We start from the raw sequence: 14,206 nt of genomic DNA, 5'->3' as shown, positions 1-14,206 counted from the left end.
CCCTAGTTAAAATGAAGAAAATATATCAGGTGTGGGGAACCTTTGACCCTCCAGATTTTGCTAAACTGCAACTCCCATCATCCCTACCCACTGGCCATGCTTGCTGGGGCTGATGGTCAAAGGATCCCAACATCTGTGATACATGGACCTGAATGAAGACAAAAGGCCTCAGTTCAATAGGTTAAAAAAAAACTTCAGGAATCCTTTAGCATATTGTGTCTGCTGGGGCATTCTAATGTGACTGTTATGGAATCTCAGTGCTCCACGTAGCACTCTATGATAAATTCTAGGACAGTCACTAAGCTCATACAGGGAACTGATATATACAACCTTATTGTTCTCCACTTGGATGGAGAACACACCCACTCTCCTCCAGCTGCGCATTGCTGGAGAGAGTGCCACTGGAGAGCAATGTGCCTATCAGGGGCACTCAGCCAGAATTACTAATCTTCTCACTGAAGAACTCCTGAAAAGCTCCAAAGGTCTTCTGGAAAATAGTTTTGCAAGCTACTGCCTTAGCATATGTCAACATATAATTCTAATCATCATACAGTGGGAATCTCTGGGGGGAAATCCTCACACTGACACTTGCTCCTGGCTTTATGGAAAAATTGCTGGAACTATATGATTGTCTCTCATTTTCTAGTCCTCTTTACATTTCCTCACATGAGAAATGTACCCTACTTCATCTTATCTTCCTTTAAAATCATGTATTTCTGTGATTTTTCACCAGATGAAAGCATTCACAGGTGCTTGGAAGGCTCATTCTTTAAAAGTAAAGAAATAATAATTAAATCTAGCTAACTGGTACACATGGTTATTATCAATCTTCTACAGAGACAGCGATTTTCAAATGTCTATAAGTGTTATCTTAAGGAAAAGGCTTAAAGAAAGAAGTAAGCAGACAACAACTAAAATCCAAAAACAAGGAGTGTTCTGCAAGCATCGCTCCAAGTTGAAATCACTTACTGATGATATTTTGTTTTTTCTCAAATTCAGGATGCGCAAGGACCTGAGTTTCTTCCCTACCCATGCTGGGATATGCTCAATCTCATTCCCAGCAAGGTTCAGCTTCTGTAAATTCTGTAGATGTTCAATACCTTCTATTTTACTGGTGAACAGAGAGAAATATTGAAGTTATATATTATAAGATGAACAACATCTGTATACCTTTAAGTTTCTCCTAGGACACAGGGAACATTTTCAAACCATGATTTCTAAAACCAGGAACAACTCTCATACGTGCTCACATCTGGCTTCATAGTTTTTTAAAAGGCTTAGCCACAAACACTGGAGACCTGTTGAATATTCTACTATTTCTTCCTAAACCTTTGGATTTGGAGTCATGGAATCCTAGTGCTCTGCATCTGTAAAGTATGTTTTGTTTAGTCTACAAGCAGAAAATGAGACTCCAAGCCAAAAAGCTTTGAGGAATTAAATTTACAGCAAGCACAAGAAAGAGTAAGATGCAATTACAATAGATGTTTGATAAATGATTATTTCATGTAAATTGAGTTCCTCCAAAACTACATGCAGCTTTTCGGCTTGATACCTGGTTTCGTGTTTGCATAACTGTTTTCATTTTGCCATTTTAAAACAAATATAGAATAAAACATTTATTTAGGGAGGACAAACGATAGCTATCAAGATTCTATGCCAGTAAATAAAATTTCTGAAATCAGAAAACTGTTGCAATATTGTTGTGGATTTTCAGGAATGTTAAGCAAAACTTCATTAAAATATTATTGTAAATACTATTGACTGTTTGGAAAGGTTCTATTTTACGCTCCAAAAACTATACCATTCTAATCAGCATATGGTAGGAGGGAAATTGCTTGTGCCCTTCTCTGCTTTCGTTTGAAAAGGTTTATCATGCCTGCGTTGTTATGCCTTGGTGTTGTTGCTGTTTTTAAAAAAACCCACACAACTCATTGCTCTAATCCACATTTCATCATAGAAAAGCTGTTTCACCAAGTGAGGAAGTTGCATCAAATGTAGTGTGTAGAAATCAATGGGCAGCCTGATCCAAAAAGATAGTTAAATGGTAGCATTCAGGTTTAGGCAACTTAACTTCACAGAGCTAACTCTGCAATCCTAGACATATCTATTCTGAAGTGTTGCAGCCTGACAGTGAAAACCGGTGTCATCCAAAGTCCTATCATATTCCATGATGCTTACACCTAGGTAAATGGGGTTAGGATTGCAGCCTGTCATTTTAAATACAGACACTTGGTAATACCTGGTCTGCAAATCTATGTTCTCGCTCTGACCTACAAACAAACAATTTATTATTTATACCCTGCCCATCTGGCTGGGTATTTCAAAGCAGTGGCATGCAGCAAAATTTTCTGTAGGGCAACAGTAAGGTCAGAGGTGCCAGCTTGAGAGAGTAATTGTGGGGAGGACATCATGTATGTGAGCACTGCGCCTCCCTCCCTAAGCCAAGCAGAAGATTCCCAGGTTTTGGGAAGGTAACAAAAGGGATCCTGGACCCGTCGGAGCATTGTGCCTCCTTAAGCTGGGCAGAAGTTTCCCAGACTTTGGGAAGGAGGCACCAGGGGAACATTTAGGGGACTAGCCTAGTCCCCCTAGTCCACTGACCACTAAAGGAGCCAATTCCTAGGGGCCATGGGGACTTTGGACCCCACAATAACACATCGGAAGCTACGCTTTGGTTTTTGAATGTTTTGGAAGTCGAATGGACTTCCAGAATGGATTCTGTACGACTTCCAAGGTATAACTTACATATCCAGAGTGAGCAGGAACACAACCAATGTGGTATAGAACGTGGCATAAGACAGCTTCCCATGTTCTACCTCTACAATCATGAAGGATTTTAATACCTTGATGCCATTTCTGCATCAAATTATGAAAGCTGCTTTGCTAAAAAAGTACCAGGACCAAAACAAAAGCACTAGAGCTACAGACTCCTACAGCCTGGGTTATTTTTAGTTCTCTCTTTGGTGGAAGCTGTTCCTGTTTCATGGTTCACAATCCCAATGTAGCAACATTTTGCAACAATGAATCTTTTAATGCACCATACTAAGAAAACAGTATTTTGCTATAATCTTGCTTACCATATTTTGTTGAATGATAGATTGAGGTCACGTAGCTTTAAAAGTTTGTCTAGTTTTTCAATCTTCTCAATCAGATTGTTACTGAGATTGAGGACCTCGAGTTTACCACACTTCTCGAGATTTTCTAGGTACTGAAAATATACACAAGATATAAAACTACTAGAATAGTGTTGACAGTGAGATAAAACAGTAGCCTTCTATTTTTCAGAGCCATGCTGACAAACAATCATGCTATCAACTGAGATTAATAATTGAGTGTAATTGTACCAACTGATTTTGAATTTTTTTTAAAGTTTCACCCAAGAGGCATTTAAAAACTTATTTTGAGCATCTTAAATATTTGGAGGCAGCTTCTCAAGTGGCCAAATTCAGAGATGTAAAACGGTTGTAAAAAAACAGCTTTATCTCAGTCTGTTACTGAGAAAGAAATTGCAAAGAAAGACATCATTACTAGGTTTTCTGCTTACCTTTGGGCATAGCCACGATTTATTTTAGGGTGGCAGACTTTATGTTGGGGGGGGCGCAGAACCAAGTTATTTGTGATGCAATTGGTTAGTTAGTTAAATATTTTTATTTACTTATTTGAATTGGGGCAGGGGCACCTTCCCTCCCCTAAAAACCTTTGGCTACACCCATGTGGTTACTCATCATTTTAAGCAAATGAACTCAATTGAATTAAAGTTATTTTAAGCTGTGCCTAATTCTCTTCAACAGGACACCACGTTTTATTTTTTCTTCCAATTGTCTTATTCACACTTCCTGGTAAACTATAGTCAATGGTTTGCTGTGAATGTGCTGATCTTGGCCAATTTTTGCTCTTTCCAACGCATGCTAGAAGGAAACAAATTGCTGGTGTAGCTTTACATTCAAATCAGGGATGATGCTTTGTTACACTACCCCCAAAATCAGGAACTGGAGTCATGGTTTGTTCTTGGTTTACTGACTGGGGTCCTTTAATCAGGAATATAATGCTAAGTCACGGGTTTATTTTGTTTTCTCCATGTGCTAGTGGGAAACAATATTCAGGGTAAACCATTAACTATGGTTTACTGCAGAGATAGCCAACATGGTACCTCCTCTAGATGTTCCCATTATCCCTTACCATTGGCCATGCTGGCTGGGGCTGATGGGAGTTTTAGTCCCACATATATAGGGCATACTAGCAACTCCTGGTCTATAATGAAATGTGAAATATGCTATTGTATTTAGTTTATTAAAATGGTGTCAGGACTTATTTGGGGAGCCTCCTGCCCTCTCAGAATGGGATCCAGCCAAGTGAACTCACTAGGGGTCTTTTTGTTTACACTACTCTCTTCAGGCACAGAAGGAAATAAAGGTGTAGAACATCAGCCTCTGTGATTTGCAATTTGTATGAATGCTCTGCATTGACTACTCGATATAAATTCTGGAGAGCCTGGTTTTCCACCCTTGCTTGGGCTGTAGAAAGGTTATTGCTTTTAGATAAAACCTCTAAGCTAGGGAATTCACTTCTTCTGGTCTGGATAATTTGCCTTGATAAATAGCCCCAGAAGCAAGTCATTGGAACAGGGAGTACCAGCAATATATAGTATAAAAAATTCGACTGTATACTTTTTAAAAGGCATGATATAAAGTCAAGGACTCTATGGGTAGTTTTTGTAGGCAAATTGGAATGTGCAGTGGTAGCTCTATATGCAACAATTTTTTTGTTCTAGGTGAATAGACACAAGTGTGACATTCCCCTGAGTCCCATCAGGGGGAAAGGTGAGAGGAAAAATAATAATAAACATTATACCTTAAACTTCTTTCCCCCATCTTTGGCAAGGGAAAGATTTAGAGTAGTTACGCGTGCCAGATTTTCCTGTTTGGACAGCTTCTTGATAAGAGTCTCAGTTATGTATCTGATACCTGGACTGATACAGTTGTCATCTGAAATGAACAATAAGGTGTTGCTGTGTGTGACAATACAATAATAGAAAGAAAAGCATTCAACTGAAAGTTTTGTCATAAAGGACAAAATATCTGATTGCATTAAAAAGTGCTTTTAGCATGTTCATAAAATATGTAGTATGACAAAGCAAACCTATTAGTGAGTTGTTTCTATCACTGAGCTAATAACTTTGGATACTGACACTTCCATCATGAACCTCATAATGGTCTATGTTTATTGACCATCAAACTTGCCATTTGTCCCCTTTGCTTTCCATTATCATGTCTCTTTACAATAGGAGTGCCTAACATGTAGCCCTCCAGATATCATTAGACTCCGATTCCTACTAGCCCCAGCTAGTATGGTCAAAAGTCAGGGGTGATAGTAGCTGCAGGGCAAAACATCTGGAGGGCCACAGGTTCTCCATCCCTGTTTTAAAAGTTCAGTTATTGTCTTTTCAAAGAAGGGTATTATCTTTCAATAATTCTTTTTCTATTTTTTATGGTTCCTTCCATTTCCCCTCACTTCTTCTCCTGAACTCTCTTCCTGAACATCTCTTACTTTAAAGGCATTCTTAAAAATTACTTTTCCATGAAACCTTTTGGCCTAATGCTTAGATTTCACTCCCAACTGAAACCAAGCAGGCATACCCTGACAGAACACTTATCCCAACATGAACATACCCAGATCCTATGTTCCAAAGCTGCCAGTCTTTGTCTTTGGCCTAGAATTCCCCCTTTCAGAGCTTTCTGTGAATTATTGCTGGTGGGAAAACTGCTGCCTGCAGCTTACCACCCACATGGGTGCAGCTAAGTTCTCCACCATGGCAAGTCCAGAGTTCCAAATAATACAGCAAGATAAAAGAAACTAATCTAACAAAAACAAAAATAGAGAAAGTCCTCTCTCAAAGGTAGCTCTTAACTCTTGTCTCACACAGAAAGTGGTGGACCCTCCCACCTCTTTCCTTTCTTCTCCCAGTCACTCACTCAGGGTCCTTTCACCAACCATGTTCTTCTCAGTGTGCCCTGCCTGGTGCTGACTTCAACAACTTTTTGCTGCTACATTAAAACATGCCATAGTTTGGGGCAAGGTGTGCTGGGACAACTGAAAAGCTCCTCTCCTGTGTCACCAACCTCTGACCTTCTTTCGGATGGGGCACATGGAGAAGGACCTCCGGTTCTGAACAAAAGAACTCTCTAGTGGGCCCTCTGGCACCTCTAAACACACTCAGCTGCACCTGCCTGAGAACACGTTGTGCTCTTATTATCTACAAAATGCTCTAAATAGATATTAGTTTCTGGAATGCTCTTCCTAGGGAGCATCACCTGGTACCTTCTGTTGATGTCATTTTCATGCCAGGTGAAACAAGGCATTGTGTTATTTCCTGTCTTTAACTCTTTTTTTCCTGTGTTATTATTATATGAAATTTTATCTTGGTATTACTGTTTTTATTTTTATAATTTGTTGAGGTGCCTGGAAATACCGTGCTCTATAGTGGAATACATAGTTATCAAACAATCAAGAAATAAAAGCTAGTTCAAAAGCCATATTCTATTGTTCCCCCACCAAAATAAAATCCGGGCATATGTATAGATCTAAATGTCAAAAATGTATAGTTTAAAATGCTATTAACTACTATACCTTGTCCAATTGAAGATTCAGAGGGAATTCCTGTATCACTTTCTTCAGGTGCATTTCCTTGATGCCTTTTCCCCTTTGTCAGATAAGTAGCTGGAATACCTCGTCTGCTCAATGGAGATGGTGACCTGCTGCTTGAACTCACAGTAGACATTGGACTCCGGGTTCGAGATGAAGACAACAGTCTCTTTCTAAGTGGTGCTCTTTGTGGCTGGCCTTTCCTTATTGCACAGAATGCTGCATAGTATTAGGTGAAAAGCTACAAGCAGACAAACACAAGATCCTCTTTAAATCGTTTCCAAGGGCATAAAAATATTCATATAGCTGCTCAAATGTAATCTACAGATCTTAATTATTGGTTATGTTAAATGAACATTAAAGAAACTTTCTTTCAGAGCTTTTACAACTCTCATTCTTCATCCTTATTTTTAACTGTTCTTTCAAAAAGTGAAACTCAAAGTGACTTACAAAATGAACTTTAAAAATGAGGATAAACCAAAAAATAATAAGGAAAGCCACTAGTGCACACGTCCCTCAGTGCAACTTGCCTAGGCAGCCAGAGCTAACTCAAATTTCATGCCTTCTATCTTTGCTTACTTACCATGTCCTCAGTTTGCTTTCAGGAAGCTGTGGTTTCCCACCCCACCCCCACTAGTGCAGAAACACTTTAGCTTATATGAACAGTTTCTGTTAGAGTTGTAGGATAAGAAAACCAGCCAAAGAAGCAAACTACCTTAGAGATTCCTCCACCTACAACTACTTTCTTGAGGAAGAGTATTGTCAGTTGCCTGCCTATTACAGTTATAAACATGAATGGCAAACATCAGGCCTGTTTTCTCCTTAACTGTTTCAGCAAAATGGGAGGCAAACAGATGACAAATGGTAAACACACACACATATACACCAGAGAACAAACAACTAAAACTGAGATTTGTAGGGTGGAAGTCTACACCTAAGAGTGTTTTGTGCCCAGCATGTGTGTCCCTCTGTGTGTATTATATGTAATACCCTGTGTTACATAACACATTGCCTTCCCAAGAATACCTAAAGGCAGTTCAAACTGTTTCTGTTGCTAAAGCACATCTACTATCTGCCATCTCATTTGGACAGTAACAAAAAGCAGATCACAACATTAATTTTAGTTCACTTGATATATAAAGCATGCACCTTTTGATGACTCATATGGTCTCTGCTGTAGGCTCTTCAAAGCAACCAGTCATATTGCCCAAAGCTAACTTAAAACCAAGGCCATTGTTTATTAAACTGCTACGCTAAGGTACTTCTCCCTAACATTCTCTGCTGCTATGAGTCTGCAGAAGGAAAGGAAAGTACACTTTAACCTCTGCCACCAGTCAGGGATCCAATGGCCAGGGAAGACCATACCTCTTGTCTCCTAGGAAGCAGGTAAGGCAAAAGGTAAATGACCTCTGGACGGTTAGGTTCAGTCAAAGGCGACTATGGGGTGTGGCGCTCATCTCACTTCAGACCAAGAAAGCCAGTGTTTGTCCACAGACTGCTTTCTGGGTCATGTGGCCAGCATGACTAAACCACTTCTGGTGCAACAGAACACCATGACAGAAGCCAGAGTATACAGAAATGCTGTTTCCCTTCCCATGGCAGAGGTACCTATTTATCTACTTGCACTGGTATGCTTTTGATCTGCTAGGTTGGACAGAGCAACAGGAGCTCACCCTGTCGTGCAGATTTGAACTACCAACCTTCTGATCAGCAAGCCCAAGATGCTCAGTGGTTTAGACATAAGTGCCACCCGTGTCCCCTCTCCTAGGAAGCACATCATGGCAAAAGAGAAATGAATGTGGCCCAATTCATTGGCTGCAGAAGGAGAAGCGGCACAGAGCTTGCTTCTGTCCTCTCTGGCAGAAATAACACTCAGCTCCAACTGCCAGTTGCCCTGAGTGTGCACAGCCAATTGGTCTCTGCCAAAGGCTTCTTATTTGTGTGAATGTAAAGGCAGGGAGGCTCAGTTTTCCAGATCAAATACAGCAGGGACGTCCAACTCCATAGATTGACCAGGAACACCCCGGGATCAACCAGTAGATCACTATTGACCTGTTGGACATGCCTGAAATATAGTATTAATGCTGAGAGAACAAGAACATCAAGAACTGGTGTCTAAATTAGCTTCTTTCCTTTCCCCTACCCATTCTTTTTCATACATGTCTATTAGATTGTGAGTCTGCAGGCAAGGACTGAATTATCTTTTAATCTCTCTGCAACACTTGCGAACAATGGGTTCTTTATAAGATAAGAATAGCACATTTATTATTTTAACTAGCTTCTTAAACACTTGTATAACTAACAAAACTAACATTGTGAGGCTGAGATGAAAAAGAAAATTCAAAAAAAGAGTATTTTTTGGGTTTTAGCCAATGCTAATCCCACTCAGTGCAGAACTATTGGAAATAATGGACAAAAGTAACTTAGATGCATTAATTTCAATGGGTTTACTCTGAGTAGCAGTGCTATTTTTCTAGAAAAAGAGATGCTGGAACTTACAATGAACACCTCCCTTGTTCTCTTAGAATGGCGAAGGTGCTCACCTGAGAGGTGCAAGAACTGTGTTCTGGCAACTTCCGGCTGAAAAAAAAGCCCTGCTGAGTAGAGCTCGGTTGACAAAAACCCTTTTGTCATACATGCTCTAATTTATTTCACCTAGATTTTAATACTCATAATCCTACATATCCTGCAAACAGCTTCATTGATTTGTTTAATCTGCCCACATATTATCTTTCTTTCATCTTCACTTTTTCTTTCCTAGCTATTTAACATTGTGGTTGGTGGTTAAATACTTCAGACTCGTTTGATACTGCTCTTTATCCTTGTTTACTGAAAGCATCATTAAAAGACACATCACTCAGAGTAGTTTATTTTTTTAAGAGCTGTCTTTTTGATGATGCTTTATAAAACAAGCCAATGTAACTTCAGACAGAACTTTGTTTTCATATCCATATGATGTTGGACAACAATCACCATATTGTACATCACAATCCCACACGCTCCTAGAAGTAGATTGTCTCCAAAATATGGAAGACATGAAACGCTCAAAGCAGAGAGGTTGAAGAAGCTGGGAAACATGAACAGCCTCCCCCAACAATGTGGCACTTGAAAGAAGGGCAGATTATTTATTACATCTTTATCCCAATCATTCTTCAAGAAGCATTGGGCCACATGTGATACAAAGGCATTTCCTAGAGGAAGCTTTTTTTGGAGTGTGTGTGAGTAGGATTTGCAGTGGCCCAAAGCTTATTTGGGGCTGCACACCTCCAGTTCTTTATTCATTTATATGTGTATTATTAGCATAGGGGTGCTATGTTTAACAGCATCTTGTATCAAAACAGTGTTGGACTGGACATGATGTTATTGTGCTTCATACAGGAGAGTTTCCCTCTTGTAGTGCATGTTTTCACTTATTCTGGGGTGGGAAATCCCCAGTTTTTCATTCATGTGTGGCATGAATGAAATATTAAATATTAAAGTCCCTTGTGCAAAAACAACACTTTTAAACAGAGAAAATGCTGTTGCTTCTGGTCATTGTGATGTATGAAATAGGGTAGCCCTGTGATTATATTGGTGTGCAGAACAAGTACCTTCTTGAGGCAGCTTATTTACTATCCTTAAAAAGAACTGCTTCTTTTAATCATGCTGCTCTATTTAAATTTTTTACATAAGAAATTGGGAACTAGACACCAGCCTCGAGCTCTTAGCATGCTGTCTGTTCACCAATGAAACGTCTGTCATGAAAGGCTTGCAATCCTATACTCGCATATTGACAATAAATTCCTTGCACTCCATGGTTCTTACTCCTGAATAGACATGCACTGTAGATTGCATTGGAGATTCTTAACTGTGCTATACTATACTCAGGTAAACCTGAATCAGTTCAGCGGGAGCTTTAGTTCATTCTCCCCTGTGGGTGGGGTTCCTCATCTTTTCTGGATTACCAAGAAAGTTGGGTGGAAAATAGGGCTGCTGTTGCTTGAATTTGTTGTTTTAATTTGCTACATTAGTGTGCATTATTATTGCATTTCATTTATGAATAGCTTCCCATGAAACACTTTGAAGAAAGTAACAATAAAAACACCAATAATAAATCAACAGTAAAAACAATGTCAAATCCAAGGCAGACACAGACTGGGATAAAAATCTCTACTTTAAAGGATTTTTGAAAAAGGAAGGTCATAATAATATTTTTCTATTATTATTATTATTTATCATCATCATTTATTTATTTAGCAGGACATAGAAACAGTGGTATAGGATAATCATATTTAAATTGCACTGATATGCAATGAAATTATTATGATTATTTTTTAAAAAGAAGACTGACATGTAATGCGAGTATTTTTTATTATGAACATTATTTTTAAATTGCACTTCTCTCTTTCTTACTACAGTCTTACTACAGTCATACCTTGCCTCCTGAACTCATTGGTACTCGGACCTTTTGGCTCCCAAATGCTGCAAACCTGTGAGTGTTCCGGATTGCAAACATTCTTTGGAACCCAAATGTCCGACAGGGCTTCCGCGGCTTCAAATTGGCTGCAGGAGTTTCCTGCAGCCAATCCGAAGCTGCGCTTTGGTTTCTGAACGTTTTGAAGTTCCGTTCGACTTCCAAGGTACGACTGTATTCTGTTTGCAACCCTGGAAGATATGTAGTGTGCTTTATTTTAAAGGATTTGGTTGTATTCAGCTAAGTTCTACACTGAGGACACCCACTGAAAATAACAGATCTAAGTAAGTTATGCTCATTATTTTCAGTAGGTCTGTTTTCTCAGTAGGAACTATTATTATTGATTTATTAATCACCTTATAAATCACCATCTTAAGGCAATTTACAGATAAAACAATTATAACCAGGTACACTTAAAACAGAAGGGACGCAGGTGGCGCTGTGGGTTAAACCACAGAGCCTAGGACTTGCCGATCAGAAGGTCGGCGGTTTGAATCCCCACAACGGGATGAGCTCCCATTGCTCGGTCCCTGCTCCTGCCAACCTAGCAGTTCGAAAGCACGTCAAAGTGCAAGTAGATAAATAGGTACCGCTCTAGTGGGAAGGTAAACGGCGTTTCTGTGCGCTGCTCTGGTTCACCAGAAGTGGCTTAGTCATCCTGGCCACATGACCCAGAAGCTGTACGCCGGCTCCCTCGGCCAGTAAAACGAGATGAGTGCCGCAACCCCAGAGTCGGCCACGACTGGACCTAATGGTCAGGGGTCCCTTTACCTTTACTTACACTTAAAACAAAAACAAAACCTTAACAAATGAACACTTGTAGTAATACTTGTCATTGCATATGTGACAAGTGCACACAACCGGAGCTTCTTTCTCTTTAAAAAGGAAAGGTCAGAGCTTATTTCGTTCCTTTTCTTCCTCTGGCCCCACCCCCCTGAAACTACTCTTACCATTCACCCTGTTAAAACATAAATTTATGCTGAAAGTGTGTGGGATAGAAATTATTTATTTATTATTTATCAAAGTTGCCCGTTGTTTATTATTGATTAATTAATTGAGGAGCACAGGGCGATTTACAGTATAATGATCCTGCCCACGGCAACCCTAAACCACTTACAACCAGACAGACAATAAAGCCTACTTAGATACATTAAAACCATGAGGAAAGAGAAACACATTTAAAAAAACATCCCATCCACTTACTTCTAAAAGTCAACAAATAGCCAAATATTCAAATATCTAGAAAGAGAGAGAGAGAAAATAAACTAACCCTTCCTCCTTCCCTTAACCTGTGTTGGGGCCCTGAGGTCCGACACCCCAAACACCTCCCCAAAGAGAGTAAGGACGCCCCGACTCTTCCTTCCCCCTTGGATGCGCTGAAGGGACGAAGCCACTCAACGGCAGCCGCCCAACGGCCACTTCCCGCCTGCGTTCCCTGAGGGCGCCGCTTTGATTACTCCCGTCGCCATGGCAACCCCTCAGGGCGCGGGCCGAGCCTCACCGTCACGGCTGACATCGAGGGCTTGCGGGGGAGCCGCGGCCGGGCTCGCTCGTGGCCCGGCTCGCTTTTATATATATGTCTTCTCGACCGTCTTCCCCTTTCCTTCTTCCCTCCAGTTTTGAGACTTGATGGAAATTAAACAGGAAGGCGGCGGCTCAGCGCTCGCCGGTGAGGATTTGCCTCACGCTGACAAGCGGATCCTTTTAACAGCCCGGCGACGCCATCTTTGATGGCTTGAAAAGGAGAGAGAGGGTTGGAGCGCGGGGGCGGGGCTTCCCGCAGTGACACGCCCCGCCCCCCTCGCTGTCTCTTTTTAACTGTTCTTCGTCCAGATTTAGGTCGTTGGGCGCTTTCCCGCCTTTTATTGTCAATGTCCCCGCCTACTGTTTCCGCGTCTCTTACTATGGCTCTTATAACTAACTAGCCCCCTCTAGAGGCGAGTCTTGTTGAGTTAAATGGGGCTGCAATGTTGGATCCACTTACTTTGGAGTAAGCCCCATTTAACTCAATAGGAGTTACCTCAGAGGAGGCTTGTATACAGGCTGGCACTGTTGTTTTGTTTATTTGTATTTATTTCAACACGCGGGTGGCGCTGTGGCAATAAAGCGAGATGAGTGCCGCAACCCCAGAGTTGTTCGCGACTGGACTTAACTGTCAGGGGTCCTTTACCTTTACCTATTTATTTCAACACACGTATAAGGGGCGAAGCCGCCGAAGGCTGCTTGCAAAATGCAGACCCTCTGTTTGGGAAAAGTGTTGTACAGAACATGTTCTCTCTCTCGATATTTGATTATATATAACACATTAGTTTTTAATGTTTGATGTCTTACTGTGTTTTAATTTGTCGGAAGTAGCCCAGCGTGGCTGAGGCAACCCAGTTAGATGAGCAGCATATAAATTATTATTATTATTTACCTATTTCCCCCCTGAAACAACACATGTGAGGGAATATGGTATTTCAGATAGCTTGGACCTAAGTCATATGGGGCTTTATAAGTCTTAGGCCAACTATGTAGCTGTTCATGCAACTTAAAAATCACATTTGTCTTTTTTTGCAGTCTCATCACTCTGCAATCTCATGTTCAGCTTGTGATGAACTATAAATACTCATTCTGAAGGAAGGGGTGGTGCCTAAGGGTCTAATTTATAGTGAAAGGCTAAAGGATGGGCAAGAGAGGAGATGTTGGAAATTCTAAAATGTCCTGAAATTCAGTACACTACTACATTTCCTTTAAAGCCAGTAAAAACATCCCATAAAAATATAAAAAAACATAGCTATGCCGAACAAAGGCAGAACCATGCTACCCTTCAAATTATGGGCCAAAGTTAAGGGCCATGGGAAAATAAAAGTATTTACCTGGTGCCTAAAGACGGATTAAGACGGCACCAAGTGTGCCTCACTGGAAAGGGCCCACCACTGAAAAGGCCAGATCTTGTGCTTTCACACTCTGAACTTCCTATGGGGCAGATGAAGAAGGGCCTCAGATGGATGATTGCAGGGTCCAGGTTGGCTCATGTGGAGAGGGTTCCCTATTTTTTAATCTATGCATTAATGATCAGCAACAGAAATTAATTGCTGTAACAAGTAATTAGGTTCTGTGATAATACTG

General features: G+C 40.6%; 1 protein-coding gene across 5 annotated transcripts in view; it reads right to left on the bottom strand.

The window, feature by feature from the left end:
- CNTRL (centriolin) overlaps positions 1 to 12,838 on the bottom strand; it is a 70,752-nt gene extending 57,914 nt beyond the window's left edge. For 4 of the 5 annotated variants that reach the window (XM_053374614.1, XM_053374619.1, XM_053374617.1 and 1 more), the window contains exons 1-5: positions 12,597 to 12,838; positions 6,628 to 6,883; positions 4,852 to 4,985; positions 3,078 to 3,208; positions 970 to 1,111 (exon numbers count right to left, since the gene is read on the bottom strand). In XM_053374614.1, coding sequence (XP_053230589.1) covers positions 970 to 1,111; positions 3,078 to 3,208; positions 4,852 to 4,985; positions 6,628 to 6,778 — 558 coding nt within the window. In that variant the 5' untranslated portion in view covers positions 6,779 to 6,883; positions 12,597 to 12,838. Of the gene's footprint in view, positions 1 to 969; positions 1,112 to 3,077; positions 3,209 to 4,851; positions 4,986 to 6,627; positions 6,884 to 12,298; positions 12,482 to 12,596 lie in introns of those variants that run through there. The other variant, XM_053374615.1, reaches the window with a different exon arrangement.
- Between the last annotated feature and the right edge of the window lie 1,368 nt (positions 12,839 to 14,206).

Source organism: Podarcis raffonei, chromosome Z, assembly GCF_027172205.1.
Source record: "Podarcis raffonei isolate rPodRaf1 chromosome Z, rPodRaf1.pri, whole genome shotgun sequence".
In the NCBI taxonomy this organism is placed as follows: Eukaryota; Metazoa; Chordata; class Lepidosauria; order Squamata; family Lacertidae; genus Podarcis; species Podarcis raffonei.
The sequence above is the reverse complement of the archived record's forward strand: the minus strand, read 5'-3'. Positions and strand labels throughout refer to the sequence as shown.